The following is an 18,807-nucleotide window of genomic DNA, read 5'->3' on the forward strand; positions in this document are numbered from 1 at the left end:
GTACATCAACGAGTTCACTTGTTTTACGCACACGTCCAATATAACATCAACTGAACCACCAACCACTAAAACATTCATTTTTGAAAATTGTATTTTCAATAATAGTTTCTTTTAAAATTATTCATGTTTATTTTTTATTTCATCATCGTTAATTAAAACGTTTCTTGTTTATTTCATCATCCCTAATTAAAACTTTTCTAACACTTGTTTATATTATTTAGGTTATGTTTGTTATAGCTTCTGCTATATGATATTATGGATAGTCACATATCAGAGATTTTTTAATACTAAGATTTATTGAAAATCATCTGTCAAGTGACGTTGATTACTGGGATCCGGATGATTGAAGTGGAATGCAAATGTTTTAATAAAAATGAAACTGAATCAACAAAGCCTTCTTGACTAGAGTTCAATGAAGATTCCATAGTTGGCACAACTGATAACAAGAAAACATAATCATAAAACACTACTGCCATCTAGCGTAATGTTAAGATGGTACAATAATACATTTGAAGACTGTTGTATTTTCGTAAGCCAATTAATATTTTATTGTATTGGAGTACTTTGTTACTTCTAATCTTTATATACTTTCTTCTTATCGTGTAATGGTCAATTAAATCCCACTCGAGTTTTGAATTTCTCTAGATAAATCAAAACCTCTAGTGAGATTACTGTTGATAATTTATTACTTGGCATTCATAAGGTGCTGAAGCTCCTCTCAGCTGGAACTATGATTATTACTGCACTCCCAGTGAAGTTGGTAAAGTGTGCTTTAAAACTGCCAGTAAACATACACAATGAATCCTGGAATTAACAGATAGAGTTGGTGAAATAAGCTGGTTTTCAGTTTTTGAAATACCGAAACTGTGAGTGATAGGAAAGAGCAGACTGGAGCTGTAGCAAGTAAAGAATTGACACCATGAGGGAGAACAGAAAAATTCGCTAGAATTTTACTTTCACCATGTCATCTGCTAGCAATAAACTGGCAACATAGTGTAGCAAAACCATCTTGTTACACAAAGTGAGTCTAGCTTCGGAAAGGAGAACCTTAAGATGGGTAATAAGACTTCTGATTGGATAATGTCATCTGAATAAGCATCTACATACATTGGACCTTAGTGATGACCCAATGTGTAGGAAATGTGGGATGGACGCTGAGTCATTACCTCACATTTTGCTGGATTGTCCATTTCTAAGCCACATCAGGCATCAACACCTCAGAAAACACAAATTGTCTCCCAAAGAATTTCAAGAAATAAAACCCAGCAGCATTGCAAAGTTGGTTATACAGTACAATCTTCTGGGTTGAGATGTGCCGTTATTTTTCGCCACTGTCTTTTCCTTCTATTTCCATAGTATTCATTTTTTTGTTATCTATCCATTGTGGCTAGTTTCCTTATTTTGTTTCTTTCCTGCTAGATGTCTTTTACCTAATCTTGTTTTTATTTAATTTTTTTGTTTTATCTTCTTATACATATGTGGAGAATGAGTTTATTTCCGGGGTTTTTCTGTTGTTTATTGGTTCGTTTCATAATGTCTTCCGATTCGTTAAATTTAAAATTTCTTTCTGTTTGTCACTGCTCGGGTTTTGGCTGATGTGGAGTGGAGTGACTCGGCGAGTGGGCTGAAGTTACACATAGAACTTCAGTGAGAGAGGGGACAGCAGTCAGAGACAGGCTCTTGAGAGAGCCAGACATGGGACATCATTCAGAGATGGGACATCAGTGAGAGACGAGGCTTCATAGAGAGGGACCATGGGTTCTACTTGCAGAGAGTAGGACTTCAGAGGGGCGACACTGAAAACGGTCTTGAATTGCTGGGCTGCTGGTTTTGGAGAACAGTGAGCCATGGGTTTCGACTAAAGTATCATGAGAGTTTTATTTTTTTTATTTCATTCTGAGATTGCAATTTCATTTGGACTTAATTTTTCATTATTATTATTATTATTATTATTATTATTATTATTATTATTATTATTATTATTATTATTAGTCTATTTTGTTTCGTTTATTCATATTTTGCTTATTTCACTCACATTCACTAATTTTTCATATCTGTTTATATGTTAGATTCACTGTCCCATATATTCAGAATTCTATAGATTTATACCGGATGTGACTTTGTGGTCCTGAGTTGAGTTATGTTTCAAGGAATTGCTTTATAGCTGTGTATCTTATGTATTTAACCAACTCTAGAATTTTGTATGACATTTTCTTGCATTCATTGGCTAATCTACATTAATTATTACAGGCTTTTGTAATAGTGAACGTGGGTGAATTTATTATTCCTTTTTCGATTTTACATGAGCTGTTCTTATATCACCCCAGCTGTTGGTACGTGATATAGTTTGATTTAGGCATATTGATATAGTCCCCTTTCTAATATTTCTATCTTTCCATTATTTATTTTTCTGTACTCTCACCTTTTATATTCAAATATATACACATACATATTAATTTATATACTATTACAGATTTATATATATATATATTTTATTGTTATATTTTTATGTTACTATTTTTGAAGTTTGTTATTACCTCGTTTTAGGCTAATAAATTTATTATTGAGGTAAATGTTTAAATATTTTCTTTCCTCTATTGTAAATTCCTTCCCATTCCAACGAGATATTCATCTTTTTCAAGGGTTCATGACCGAATAGCAGTTATTGGTGACCCAACATGGTTCAGAGTTTCAGTTTATGAGATGCACAATGGACCATTTGTGCCTAAGTGCTTAAGTACCGGTAACAGTCTACACCCTTATATAGGAGGAGGAAGAAGAAGAAGAAGAAGAAGAAGAAGAAGAAGAAGAAGATGAAGCAGAAGAAGAAGAAACACACCAAGTGAATTATAAACTAATGCAAAACACCAATCAGTTCGTGTGTTGATTCATTTTATTGCTGCTACAATTAACTTATGCACAAATCTTTCATAAATATCGTACTTTAAATATACTGGAATAATCTTAATGTGCTGAAGAAACTTGAAATATGGAGCCAATATGTAGCAGCAAATTTTTACATGTAGACAACAGGACATTACTTTCAGTTTAGTCATTTCAAAGATGACTAAAGAAAAGTCTTATAATTAAAAATAGGGAAACTGAACAATTTTATTTCCCTTTTAAAGAATATAGAAAACTAACAAGTTTTAAAATTTCAAGTGATATAGAAACATTTCATTGTGATGTCATAGCAAATTGTTGATAGCAAGTATTAATAGGCTTACACTGAACCTCAATGATGTCACTGATGTTCATCATATTCACCAACGAAATACCTAATATTCTTATGTAGGCCTAATGATATTTAATTACCTTTTTTCTTCCTCCTGAAAAATTACGCCCTATCCTGTCACATAGAAGATTCCATAAAATCAACGAAATGTTACTATCAAGCATTCATCCTATTCAAATGAGTGAAACTTCAGAACATTCCTGCAAAATGCATTTTCACTAGTCCAAATGTACAACAAAATGGCCAATCTACACATATTACCTAGCTTTTATATTCTTCACATTGTCAAGGAAGAGAAATGTACATAAAAAAACCATTAAATTGCTCGCTTCCTAGATAACTGTGACCTAAATTATTGGTGGCAAACAGATACCGGTACCTTTACCACTCTAGAGCACATAAAAGGCATTATCAGATATGAACTTTTATTGTCAAAATACTCATAAAATCTTCTAGTTCAGGCTTTAAAAATTGATGGCTTGGTTCCAAATATGGCCATCTGCACAATTTTCAATTTTGAGATTTCTGCACAGTCTGACTCAGAACCTGATTATTCATTAGTTCTAAAAGTGTCTATCTGTTAAGTTTAAAAATAGCGCCTCAAATCATGGTGTATCAATGTAACTATGTGAAATCTAAGGTTGAATGTGAGTTCCAAATGTGTCTCAAAACAGATAGCCACAATTGGAACAGAATTTTCTTTATTTGTATGTTTTCCATATACTATAGCTATATCAGATAGCTACTTATGGAACTGTTAGCTACATGTAATTTTACTATCTGTAATGTTGGAGATGGGCGTGGAAAATGCTACTTGTGGAATGAAGTAGAAGGTGGACGAGGGCCTTGTGAAATTGCTTCATGTATCTTTCACCACTTGAAAAGTATTCCAGAAACAGTGAAGAGAGTAAGGCTCTTCAGTGACACATGTGGAGAACAAAATAAGAACCAGTATGTAACTGCAATGTTAATTTATGCTGTAATGGTGTTGCCAATAGCAACTATTGACCAAAAGTTTCCTTTGTCTGGTCATAGTCAGAGAGTGCGATCCGATGCATGCCAGAATAGAAGCTGCGTCAAAAAACGTAGGCCTACCAATTTACTTGCCACAGCCAAACATACAGAGCCAAAGTATCAAGTTTACCAAAAGAAAGATATCAAGTTTGTTTACTGGAAAGCATTAGCAATGTTAGTGATGGTGAATAGAAATACATCTGATGAGGATAGCAAAATAAATTGGCGAGACATTAAGTGGATAAATGTATGGTCACACATCGCTACTTTTGCTGCGCAACTTTTGTACTGCAGCTGCAAAAGTTGCGTGTCATGTTCACACATAAACCAAAAGTAGCACGCTGCACGCTACTTTTCGTGCTGCGCAACCCGAGTGCTGCAAAAGTTGCAACTGGAGGTTGCGAGTCTGTTGACACACAAGGCGCTACTTTTGCAGCCGCAGTCATGTTGCAGGTTTCCATCTCAGTGTTGACTTCTCAATATACATTTTGTGGTTATGTTCGCATTATTAAGAAACTCATGTGAAAACTTCCTTAGCTATTATTTGCTTTTCTGTCGTATCTAGTATTCAGAAATTGACATTTTTTTTACTATAAAGCTTTTAAAAATGCCTATATACTTAAATGATAACAGACAGTATATTCACGTAATCAATGTTGGCAACCCTCCTGTTTGGAACTACGCTACAGAAGATTTAAAAAATGAATTATATCGTCAGCAATTATGCTCAGACTGTGTTGTGTATTTAATAACTGTTACAAATAATTTATTTTCATCACATTTAACATTAAAATATATCCAAACAATAAAAGTATCATTGGCACATTTGGGTGGTAACACTGGTTGCAACCGCAGCAAAAGTTTCAACAAAACCAATATCAAAAATGCTGCGGCTGCAACCCTGAGAACCCTGTTCACACGTCGCTACTTTTAAGCTGCGCGCAGCATGAAAAAGTAGCGGACAGCAGGTTCGGCAGCCACTACTTTTCGGGTTGCACCGTTGTTCACACGTCGCAGTACGAGAGTTGCGCAGTTTTTTGTACTGCAGCGCTGCAAAAGTAGCGACGTGTGACCGTACCTTAAGGTACGAAAAGGCAGATCCATGTGTAATGAAAATTAAGACGAGTTATGAAGAGGATTTCCGCAGTAACAATGTCTTGCCAAGAAGAGGTGACAGTTTACAATCAATACCATGGAGGAATGTTTGAAATCTTTGCACATTGAGAGGAAGACAATTTCTGCATTGAAGTTGAAGCATTTACGAGAAATTTGCAATTCATGTAATGCTCTTAATGACTGTCAAGATTTCTTTCAGAATTTATTAAGTGACTCTGCTTTTGAAAATGATGAAACAGTGGTGCCAGATATCAATAGATGACAAAGATGAAGATTTTCTTTAAATGAGTAAGACTATAGTTTACCAAGTATTTGAAAATAATACAGCCTGTATTTATTTGTAAAGAGAACTCAGGTGTGAAAAAATACACTACAGTGGAACCTCGGTTTTGGGTTTCTCGAGTTAAGATTTACCCGCATTTTGCGTTCTTATTTTGGGATCCTGGCATTAGTCCCATATATGCAATGCTTTCCTTACCCCAATTTAAAGTTTCTCGATCTAGTGTTTTACCCGCATTTAAGAAACAAATTTTTTGTCCTAATAAGGCAAACTAGCTTCGATTGTGTGTTTTTCCAGCCCTAAATGCTTATATCCTTGTTTAAGATCGTTTCAGTAACAGTTCCCATACCTCTCCTTATCGGCCACATGTACCCACGCAAGATACCTGATGCCACACACTAGTCAGAAACCATGCGTTAACGTGCCGCAGCGCTTGTGAATCAGTTCACAACAGAGCATCGCATTAAGATTGAAACTGGTCATTTTAAGGCTTCTAATGAATAGCTACATCATTTTAAGCAGCAACATGACATCACATACAATGTGTGTGGTGAAAGTGCAAGTGTTCCATATGAGCCGGTGGATCACTGGAAAGATGTGCTGCCATGTCTCACTGAAGGCTATCTATGATGCCAAAGATATCTTTAATGGCGATGAGACGGGCTTCTTCTACTCCCTGATACCAGACAAGAACCTCCACATGAAAGGAGAGACCTGCCATGGTGGGAAGAGAAGTAAGGAGAGGCTTACTGTTCTCTGTATAAATGCAGATGGTTCTGAGAAGTTGAAGCCCTTGGTAATTGGCAAATATGAAAAACCAAGGTGTTTTAAACATGTTCACACATTGCCATGCAGTTACAAGAACAGGACTGCCTGGACTGCAAAGCAGACATCCATTCTTGATTTCTTCAAGAAGTGACAGGTAAACTTAAGGCAATCAACCAGTGAACTTAATGTTGTGTAGCTATTCAAAGTATTTTTGTTCTTTTAGTTAAGGTTAGACCATAAAAATTAGTTTTTAAATAATTATGTTAATGTGTTTCTTTTTCAATTTTGGCAAAACCCCCATTTTCGGTTTTTCTGGATTCTGGGTGTAATTTTTCTGATCCCCTGAAAAACCCAGAATCGAGGTTTCACTGTATTACATTCTACAATTTTTTTTTACCTTTGTTCAGAACTAGTACAATTTTTTTTCCTGTCAGAATTAAAGTTTTTAAATAATCATTAAGCTTCAGAAAACAAGCGTTGATAAAATTAAGTATGTTTACTGTAGCTGACATTTATTTCTATTTATTTGAAATGGATAAAGTATGGCTGATTATATACTAGTTTTATTTTAAAGTTCTTTTTTTCCTATAATGACAATTCCAAACGTGGCTATCTTATTATTATTTTTTTTTAATCCTCACATAGTGCAAAATATTTGTAGCTAAAACATTATTGAAATTATTAATGTCAAAATTTTATAATGAAATAAATAAGTAACCAACTAAAAACCTGATTTGATGTGTAGCTCCAAAGTTTAACTTTAATACTGAAAATTTATGATTTTGGGGATAGCCACATTCCGAACCAAGCCATCGTTTAATCTGTGTTTTTTTTTTTAACATCGTGCATTTAAATAAGCATGTGAACGGTCTTCTACTATGTATTCATGTTAATCTACAGAAATATTTCAAAGCTGCTTTTATATTTTATTTCTTTCAAACTTCACCTGAGCCTTGTGTTCTTGTGGGAAGAATATCTGTTGGGTTACTCATTCCAAGTTGATTGAAAGCTCTGAGGAAAAACTGGTACTTCGTTCCACATTGCAGACCTCCAAGAGTGTAGTTAAATTTATCTGACGACAACTTAATTTTCTCCCATTCACCAAATTCTCGCTTGTAGTTCAAGTGATATCCTGCAACAAATAAGTAGTTTAACAGCATACTGGTAAGTAATTGTAGCATAATGTTCAAGAATCTTTCAAACAAATTAAATTACAATACAAAGATTACAATAAGTTTAACCAGAAAGGAATGTACTTTTGAAAGTGAAAGTAGAAAAGTGGGATACAGCTACCTGAAAATGTTTAACCTCAAAAAAATTAACTCGAACTAGCAAGACAATTATAGGGATGATTCTGCACTACAAACCACTTCAGAAAATTTTCGGAATATAGATAGTATATTAAAACAACGTAAAGTATACAATGTTGCATAATTCGTTCGAAGTTATGTCCTTCTGTAGCTACACAGATTTGCCAACATCTGTAAAGTTGATGGACACATTACTGAAACCCATTCATTGCAACCTCCTTCAGCTGCTTTGTCACATTTGCTACGATGTCTTCAGAATCTGTGAACTGCATTCCTTTCAATGTCATTTTCGTACACGAAAACAGGTAAAAGAAAATCAGCAGGTGCCAAGTAGGAGAAATATTGAGGATGTTCTAGAGCTCTCACATTATATCAAGTGAGTTACTTCTTGACCAACAAGGACTGATGTGCAGGCACATTGTCATGTAAGAAAAAACAATTTTTTGAGTCAGTTAGAGTCATAACTCACATGCTCCAAAAAATGAAAAATTGAGATACTGTTATATTTCCATGCAGTTATCTGCGTAGAACACGATTCAGGGGTTAATTTTTCACATTTCTTACATGATGCTTGTGTAAACAGGCGACAAACTTCCCGGTTTCTGTCAAAGTCTCATGATCCACTGGATCTTGTGTGTTCTGTTGTGTACCGCTTCTCTAAGAATCACCAATCAGTATTTTCCCTCCCACTTCTTGTTGTGTAGAATAGGGTTGTGGATGAGTATTTTGCATGTGCCTTGTTATTTTTATAAATATCAGTGAATTTAGCAGCTGTAATTGAGCATTTTGTAAGCGTAATATTATGGAAGAGAACATATTACTGTTTGGAGAAAGAGGACGACCATGGAAATGTGTAGCAGCTCCAGAAATAACGAAAAGAAACCAGGCCAAATTAGCAAGGTTAATATTCTTTTCTGATTCTGCTTGGCTCCTACTGATGTATTGGTAAATTAATCAGGGCCTAATGTTTTATCACAATTGTAATATATTCAAGTTCTACATGTATATCATTGATGGTGCCGTGAATAATAATCAACTAGACAATATTGAACATATGTGCGAATTGATGGAAGCAGATATTAGTCTTGTGATATAAAGGAACATAGTAACGAAAATTTGAGTTTCAATAAAATTTACAATCAGTATTTCTTTTATAGGTTGTAAATTGAGGGGTCGACTCAAATAAGGGGAGAACCCGCTTTTCTAAGAAAATGTAGTTTTCTCGTCTCTAGAATGTTATGTCATAATTGCAATAACTCTGGCAATAGCTTGGCCCACTGGAATTTAAATTTCCACCATAAATTCTCAGACTGTTCTGAGGATACTTAATTTCCCTATTCCAAGATTTGTGACATCCTTTTCTCTGACTGGACCCCTCAATTTATACTGTACTATATTATTTTGTAAAATGTACTCAACTGAAAAATTTAATAATTGGACACTTATTCTTTTACATTGAATTTAAAACTATGCTTGAATGTTATTGTGTAATATTTCAATTTGTTACTGTCAAATCCCACATGATCCCAACTGGTCACTTTCTAAACTCACATGTTCCAAATGGAGCACTCTCAGAACACTCATGATCCAAAGGTCATTGTCAAAACTCATATGATCCATAATTTAAAGCTAAATAACTTTTACTCCCGTATAAATAAATACTATTAGAAATCTGAATAGTAGTTTTTAATCATTGCTCTTTCATTTATTAACCTTCATTGTGAAGTAAATGGGCTCCAAGTATTACAAATATGTTTTCCCTCATTTGTGAAAATTTTCATTATTGGAACATGTGAGTTATGACTCTAACAGACTCATTTGATGCTCATTTTTCTGGTTGCTTCCTTCTGATTGTATCCATTAAATTATGTAATATTTCAACATTCACTTTCTTGTCCACTGTTCGACCTTCAGGTATAAATCCATGATGAATGATACTTTGGAAATCTATAACTTTTCCAAAATGACTTTCCCTTGATCCTTGTCGAATTTAAATTTTTGTTTCAAGGGAGAGATATTTGGTGTCCATTTTGAGCACCAGCATTTCATCTGTGGGTTCTATCTCCTCGGTCAACATTTCAAAGATGCTCAATATTCTCGTCATTACATGACGTGTATGCTTCTTGATGATGGATATTTTGAAATCTGAGGTCACCTTATAAATATCACATAAACTACCTCCTGCTGGAGTAGACTGAGACGGGCAGCATTGGTGTAATGGTGATGTCATGACTGCTAGCAACAGAAAAACCACTTACAACAATTGAAGCGTTGGCTGGAACAACGTTGTAAATTACAAAATTTTCATTCGGCGTGTTTCCATGTAATAATGTTGTATGTCATGTTACTTTGCTATACTCCTTGGCTTGCAGCTGTCCATCAATGCAGTACGTGAAATTTGTCCACTCAAAAGTTTGCTACCCTCATAAGAACAACGTTGTACGCGTACACATTTTTGCTGCTCCTGTCAATTTTATCAAATGTAACTTATAACATTGTCCCAGCCAACGCTTCAATTATTGTGAACAGTAGACGCCAATTCCGGAAACATCTGAAGCTGCCTCGTGTATGGAGAAGGTATCAATCTGTAGGTAATAATTCAAAATCCAACCAATAAAAAGATTTCCCACAGCACCCAAACTTCTACATCCACTTAACTTTCAATATGATTGACCTATGTTATCAGCCAAACTGTGAGCTGTTCTTGCTCGTCCTTGACCAATGGCATGTTTTATTTTGAGAAACTGACACTAGACCTATTATACGGCACAACTGGACCCAAAATGTCAACTACCTTGTCATATGTGTGCTGTGTATATTGTGTACGTAGATACTAAACACGTTGTGACACTCATCAAATGCAGCAAGAATGAGTTAATCTATGTTTCATTAGTAGTCCCTGCACAAGAGTTTAGTTAATCTCACATTAATTTTTATTTATTTTCTGTTTTTTTTTTTAGTTGGTTATTTAACGATGCTGTATCAACTACAGGGTTATTTAGCGTTGATGAGATTGGTGATAGCAAGATGGTATTTGGCGAGATGAGGCCGAGGATTTGCCATTGATTACCTGGCATTCACCTTATGGTTGGGTACAACCTCGGAAAAAATCCAACCAGGTAATCAACCCAAGCAGGGATCGAACCCGCACCCGAGCACAACTTCAGACCGACAGGAAAGCGCCTTAACTGACTGAGCCACGCCGGTGGCTTTCTTTCTTTGTGGTGAGGACTGATTTTATCCCAGAAGTTATGTTAACAGCCAAAATACTTAAATCTGGATTTAAGAAAATCCTCATGAGATATTGGGAACCACTCTTTATGTTAAAAAAAACTCAGGGCCCGATGTGCAGTCAATGAAGAAATGATAAACACTTAATCTAAGGCAGGAGCGGCAAAGGCTCTGGAACTCACAAGCGACTTTACGATGTGTGCTAACCAGAAGGGTTGTTTATGTATTTTGTGCTGAGAGCGATGAAGGGATGAGTGTACAGAGCAAGGGTTGAACAATTGTGGTGATGTGCTATATGTGTCAGAATTCAGGAATAACTTCATTATTATAAAGAATCTCAATAAATAAACAAGTTGTGTCCCATTTGATTCATTTGCAGTACCAGTATCAATGTAGCAGAAATAAACCTGTCTGTACGTGTAAAATTAATTTATTCTTCCAAATATATATTTTATTTCGAAAAATATATAGTATCAACAGCATGTTACTTAAGGAAATGTAATGAAATCAACCTGGCAAACGAAATTATGGAACTACAAGAATTTATCGTTTTTTATCAACAGAATATAACAAGGCCAATAATTCTTAAATTGATTTGCACACTGCTTAAGACAAAATTTACTAAAAGAATAGGATTATATTATATAACACACTTGTTTAATTAAAACAATTCATGACAATTTTCTCTTCTCCATTTTGATTTTAGCAGGATGCCATACAAACTTCTATTTTCATGGACACTTCAGACATATGTATTCTACTGTATTATAAAACAATTGCTTTTATCTCTTCGAACAGTATAACAAGACCTGTGTATCTTCAAAACTTATTCCCTGTAAGAAGATGTTTTCTTGTTCTTCTTCTTCTTCTTTGGTACTACGGCCCTTATAGTCTAGCCTTGGCCTCCCTTAGGATTTTGTTCCACTCCTGCCTAATCACAGCCTTCTGCCTCCATCTTCTCACTCCTAAAGTCCTTAGATCATCCTCTACTCCATCCAACCATCTTAGTTTCTGTCTGTCAATATTGTGTCTACCTTCGGTTTTGAATTTAAAATCTTTTTGGATATTCTGCTATCATCCATCCTGATTACATGTCCCAACCATTCCAATCTATGGGTTTTAATTTCAACTACAATATCTGGAAATCTATATTGAACAGAAGTTTTCTTTGTTTCCTCAACTAATTTCGCAATATTTGGATTAAGAGATTATTTTGATGCTGCAAGCCACAAAACAGCTTTTAATCTTGTATCCTTTGCTCTCAGTCTTGGCTTCATACACTTCACTGTAGAGAAAAACTGTTCAAAAGCATATGTACTTCAAACATGTATAGTACATAGGCTGCAAATTTACATAGTGTCATTTTAAATGATGTTTTCTGGACATCACGTGTTTTTTACATCTTATACATTGGGCAACACCCCTATTTGCACCCCTAAAAAAGAATGTCACCCTCCAGGTGGGGTTAAAATGGTCTAAAGATTTATACTTTTCTCCTTTCATGCACTGTTTGCTTGATTTTCATTCACTCATTAGGTGCACTTGATATCAGTGAAGATCTTATGAGCAGTGATGGATGACTACTGCCCTCTATGTGCAACTTGCTCATACGAGCACCTGTTGCTATAGCTGGTCTAAGGTATGATGTTTTGGACTGGAGGTATGGAATGTCTGCTGGTTCCAGTCCTCATGGTTGAAGAATGGAATTTCAGCCAGATTATGGAATCAGTGCCCACCTAGCATCATCATGAATTTGGGAAGCTACAGTGAGTAGTGGGAAATTCTATTTCATAAGCCAGCTATAACGGCTGGAGTGATTATCGTGTAAACCACACATTACCCTCATGCTGGTTAGATCATTCAAAATAAGAAAGACTTTGATACAGTTTCTTAATTAGCAAACAATACTCTATAAAATACCTCCGAATGAGGTCCTGGCTGATATGTACATCTATTATCAGGCAGTACACCTCACTTGATGATATGTCATAGGAGGAACAATTGTTTGTGTATACATCTGAGGTCTGATTAGTGTAATATGTAGTTAGTCTGCAGTGTATGCAATGGAGGTGGAAAAGAACTGGTCACCCTACCCCATTATCTCCTGGCTTAGTTGTCTCACAAGTGGTACCCTGTTGGTATCACTTGTGAGGTTCAGACCTGTCTTCGAACAGTTGACTAAACAACAACTCTGTAAAAAGCACTATTTTGTTTGTATTCATCAAAACACATGCTGAATGGTCTATTCTGGCATGACAGCCTATAGTTGATCACCCAACTGTTGGCATCATGTCCACAGAAATTAATCGTTTCAAGCATCTGTTGAAAATAACAGGTACATACACTTAATCGTAAGAATGTTATGTTTTATTTAACGACGCTCGCAACTGCAGACGTTATATCAGCGTCGCCGGATGTGCCGGAATTTTGTCCCGCAGGAGTTCTTTTACATGCCAGTAAATCTACTGACATGAGCCTGTCGCATTTAAGCACACTTAAATGCCATCGACCTGGCCCGGGGTTAATCGTAAGAGTGGGTTACAATTTACTACAATACAGCTCTAGATTACAGCAGAAAGCTGATGTGTGGCAGACTTCAGCCAGTTATGGACTCAGCAAAAAATATGGTGTAGCAATGTACGAACTAATAAATGCATCTGGGTGGCAAGCTTGCTTGATAAAACTCCTAAAATGTGTGAGAGTTGGATTCTTTTAAATAAATACAACTTTACTTTTATTTATTAATAATAGTTTCACAGTCGAAGAGATTATTCTGTAAATACCTTGAATAGTGTTACCCAATGACTGGCCTGGCTTCCACTGTAATGTAATGCTGGATGTTGTTGAAGATGCTACACTGAATAAGTAGGGAGTAGACGGAACTGAAACACGAACATAATCATAACAACAGTACTGACAAGTAAAAATTATGATAATATTTACTATTCTTGCTCATTATATAACTTATTCAAGATGTATTATGAACGCTATAAAAACAACAATTCAAATAAACAAATACAATATAATATTGAAAGTGTTTCCTGAGATGCGACTTATCTGTGCTTATCTGCAACTATGCCTCCTTTTCTGTCTTTAGGTGGTTAAGTAATGATGATAAGGTGGTAGTAATGTGATGGTTAAATGGTGGCAATTCTTAGTTGGTGGTCGTAACAGTGGGTATTGTGATGGTTGAATGGTGGTGGTGGTGGTGGTGGTGGTAGTGGTGGTGGTGATGGTTGTTAGATGATGATGGTAGTGGTGTTCATTGGTGTCAGTGGTTAGGTTGTACTGAAGGTGGTGATGATGGTTATGGTGGTGGTTAACTTGTAATGGTTGAAGTCAACATATTTTCACACACAAAATTGTAAAACTTAAAATACCTGCATAACAGAGTACTTACTAAACTTTATATCAGCACTAGCTAAAAGTACCCTGCACTGCCCGGGTTTTCCTTTTTGCTTCTGACTTAAGGAGATTTCGGCAACTCAAGTATAGAAAACCAAAACCAATTACTGTCTTTACTAAGCTTTCCTCATCCCTAAAGATGAATCTCTACATAGCGTCACTTACATGAATTAATGACCTTAGCAAAACCGCCTCCCAATATAATCACAATTTAAAACAGCTGAAGATCAGCACCGAAAAGAAAAGATGTCATCATGTGCCTTACTTTTTTGTTTTTAATTAGCTTTATCTTGTAGTTTAGCTAAATGAAAACATCCCCTTGGTCCCTTTACATTCATTTAGCATAGACGCAATGTTCTATATTGATCTAAAGCTGTGCTGACACAATTTTTAATGTAATTTCCTGTCTATGTGTCCTTTTGCTTGATGTTTAAAGACAGTTGATGATAAATAGGGAATTTTCTTGTTCCCAGTCAGAACCCCTCGGGATATCATGGTGAGTTAAAATTTACCTCTTTATTGGTTGTATCAAAGAATCAATATGTAAATAAATATATGCTCGCTTATGTCATATGACATGTTTCTTAAATATGACTTGAAAAATAACGTCTTACAAATACTCGTACATAATACTATATATTAATGTGTGTGTATGTATGTATGTATGTATGTATGTATGTATGTATGCATGTATGTATTAGCAATGCAATTGTGTATATAATATAATATAATATAATATAATATAATATAATATAATATAATATAATATAATATAATATAATATAATATAATAGGTACAGTACCAGTATGTAATGTAAAATATGTAATGTAATACAGCAACACACAAGAATACGTTTGTATAAAAACTTAGCTAGACCTGTGCTATGTTACTGAAGTGAAGCGTGGACAAGGGGAAGTATGGCTATCAGCAGAATAACGGCCTGTGAAATGAAATTTATGACAGCAACACTAGGATATAGCCACTTTGACCCCAAAAGAAATGAGGATATCATGCAAGAACTTCAATTGCAACCAGTCTAACAGTTTGTAAACAAGTATCAGCTGCAGTGAAAACACCATGTCCAACAAATGAATCGTAATACACTTCCAAAAGGCATGCTTCAATACCTTCACCAAGGGAAGAGATCTTTACGCCATCCCAAAAAAAAAAAAAAAAAAAGAGGTGGAATGACAATGACTCACTCAGACCATAATGAGTCTTGGCCCTTATACTTGTTTGGATGATGATGATAAGGTAATATAATACAATATAATATATAAGATTGCAATGACTACAGCTACTCAGCAATAAAATAACATAAGATAAAATAAAGGCAAAAGTATGCCTAACTATAAATAGAGTGTAAATTATAAATAAGCCTACGATTACAAATAAAGCCTAAATTATAAAATAATATCTACTATAAAGCATACCTAAACAAAAGTGAAACTAAGTCACAGGTAAACCTATTTATATTAGCTCAACCACTGTCAACTTAGGTATTAAAAGTCACCTTAATTAATTACATGTTCACTTAATAAATTAGAAAGATGAGTGGAACGGAGAAAAATTCTCTCCAGTACCGGGATTTGAACCCGGGTTTTCAGCTCTATGTGCTGATGCTCTATCCACTAAGCCACACCGGATTCCCATCCCGATGTGAAATCAAATCCTCTCAGTTTAAGTTCTGCTGCTTGGGTTCCCTTTAGTGGCCTACCCTCATGCACTGCGTCATAGATGTATGACAGTGGCACAATGTCAACACATGTGCAGAAGTGCACTCATTAAGAGTGACTAAGTAGCCGGGATCCGACGGAATAAGTGCCGTCTTAAATCACCAATTGATTATTTTTCGCATATCATATATTATTATGATGTACCGAAGTACATATGATATTTCCGTGCAAATATTCTGCGTTATCACATAATAAAAGACGAGTGGAATGGGAAAAATTCTCTCTGGCACTGGGATTTGAACCCAGGTTTTCAGCTCTATGTGCTGACGCTCTATCCACTAAGCCACACCGGATTCCCATCCCGATGTGAAATCAAATCCTCTCAGTTTGTTCTGCCGCTTGGGTTCCCTTTAGTGGCCTATCCTCATGCACTGCGTCATAGACGTATGACAGTGGCACAATATCCACACATGTGCAGAGGTGCACTCATTAAGAGTGACTAAGTGGCCGGGATCCGACGGATTAAGCGCCGTCTTAAATCACCAAGTGATTATTTTTCGCATATCATATATTATTATGATGCACTGAAGTACATATGATATTTCCGTGCAGATATTCTGCGTCATCATATGATGAAAGATGAGTGGAATGGAGAAAAATTCTCTCCGGCACCGGTACAATATAGACCTTATGTGCAGGGTCGCATATTTGTCACTTTCGCTAGTTTGCCAGAGGAGTTTGTTTTCTGCATTTAAAATTCATAATATCATATGTATGATCAGCCCAACATACATAAAGTACTTGCTTTATATCAGTAAGTACCCATTGATTGTAAGAGAAAAATAGGTATTCATGATTTGATTCTAATTTGCACAAAATTACGAACTTACACTTTTATTTAAAGTTTGATATTACTGCTTTTAATTCTATTACATTTGTTATTACACAAGGATTAGTGATTGAAAATAAGATATACAGTATATTCATAATTATGTCCAACTGAACATTATAGCATTATGGTACTGAAAAAAATTTGTAGAAGTTTATACTATAATGTACAGTTGCAGTGATCTTGGCCTTACTTATCATGTAGCCTACTGAAAATGAAATCGAATTTACTTCATTGGTATACTGTAAAGTCTGACGTATTATGTCAGGGTTAACATCAATGTATCATCTTCTCTGCTTCCTATATACTGTATTTCATATTACTTGGAACAAAAATTACTTTATTTCAATTTCAACACTACTTACGTCCTCTATTCCGGCTCTCTGTGAAGAAATAAGAAAATGTATAAAAAAGACTGTACACAAAGTATGTTCAGTAACCTCTTAAGTATTCCATCTACACTTAAAAGAATGTGTTTTACGTAAGTGCACCAATGTCGTAAGAGATAACGAATCTTGTTGATCATTTAATTGCAGACTTTCAAGTGTTAAAAATTATTGTTATTATTATTTTTAATACCTCTAGAAAAAAGTATGTTAGCAGATATCAAATTCTATGTAAATAAATGAAATTGATCATTCAGTTATTAACTTCTAGGATTTCAAGTGTTATAAATTATTGTTAGCAATAGTTTCAACTCAAAGAGTGATTTATACCATGTTCCAACAATGCTAGAGACTGCCTAATAGGCAAAACTATAACACTGCTAGAGAGAAGTTTGAATATATTCACATTACATTTTAGTTAAAATTCTGTAACTGTACGACCACATTCACAATAAAGTCTAGGAAACATTCCATTAAATGTGACCATTTACAATACATCTATGTAGACATAACAATAACACTCCAGAATTAGAAGCAGAGTGACTACAAGCTTTGAAGTTTAAATCTGCGTGAAAATGAACAATTCAGTCAATCGCTAGACAGAACTGACGTGGTAATGGAAGATAAAACATGATCTGAAAAACAGGATAAACCTATAATCGCATTTTCCAGCATTACTGTCATCTTCAAAGGTTTAATATCCTTATGCATCAAAGAATTCAATCAACATGAACTTTCTCTTTGATGGTTTCTTGAAGATTTTCTTCGAAGACAGTTATCCATGGCCTCTCCACTCAGCACTTTGTCATTTGGTTTGTGGGTCATCATTACAGTCCATTCAACCATAGATGAGCATGGACAACACGTGCACAAATGTATTCTTTCTCAACTCCGCTAGGCCAAATGGAAACAAGTGGAACTTTCAAAACTTGCTCGCCCAACCTGTGCCTTTGTCTGTATGATCTACAGCAATATGTTGCATGGAACAATTCTCACGTAAAGAAATTCAGATCATTAACTTTTGGGGCAAAGGGTGTACAAGGAACTGAGCAGCACTGGAAAACCTGCTTATAATATCAGTACAAATACTCAAATTTCGTTGCACAAAATGTAAGCGAAACTTAGTGTTTTTCAAAAACACACAACTGATTGAATCAATTCAAAATATTATTTTAGAGCCAAAAGAATTGGTTATTCCTAGAGGACTACACATTTCCCATCCTGTACGTTCAATTTTTTTCTATGTAAACAGCATTTATCTAAATGCCTACACTTGAAACCTTTGTAATTGTCACATGGGAGAGAGACATTGGCCATAACTACAATTTATTTTAATACCTAGCAACAACGTAATTGTAAGAATCCTGCATGCCAGTTTCACCAAGTTTTTTAAGTCAGCACAAATGACTTGTCAACAAACGGATCTTTTAATTTTAACGAGATCTTTAAAAGTTGTCTGTTTCGCCATGCCTCACTTCTGTAAAATTAACGTGCGT

The 18,807-nt window shown here is 35.2% G+C and overlaps 1 protein-coding gene and 1 non-coding gene across 2 annotated transcripts in view; both read right to left on the bottom strand.

Annotated features, from left to right (window-relative positions):
- Positions 1-18,807, bottom strand: part of LOC138707737 (cell adhesion molecule Dscam1-like) — an 83,631-nt gene that overhangs the window by 50,665 nt on the left and 14,159 nt on the right. The window contains exons 3-4 of the mRNA XM_069837602.1: positions 13,738-13,836; positions 7,360-7,545 (exon numbers count right to left, since the gene is read on the bottom strand). Of these exons, the coding sequence (XP_069693703.1) occupies positions 7,360-7,545; positions 13,738-13,836 (285 nt within the window). The remainder of the gene's footprint in view (positions 1-7,359; positions 7,546-13,737; positions 13,837-18,807) is intronic.
- TRNAY-AUA (transfer RNA tyrosine (anticodon AUA)) lies at positions 15,935-16,006 on the bottom strand. The gene has a single exon. It is a non-coding gene; the product is annotated as a tRNA-Tyr (tRNA).

The sequence above is a fragment of the Periplaneta americana genome, chromosome 10 (genome assembly GCF_040183065.1).
Source record: "Periplaneta americana isolate PAMFEO1 chromosome 10, P.americana_PAMFEO1_priV1, whole genome shotgun sequence".
NCBI classification, from domain to species: domain Eukaryota; kingdom Metazoa; phylum Arthropoda; class Insecta; order Blattodea; family Blattidae; genus Periplaneta; species Periplaneta americana.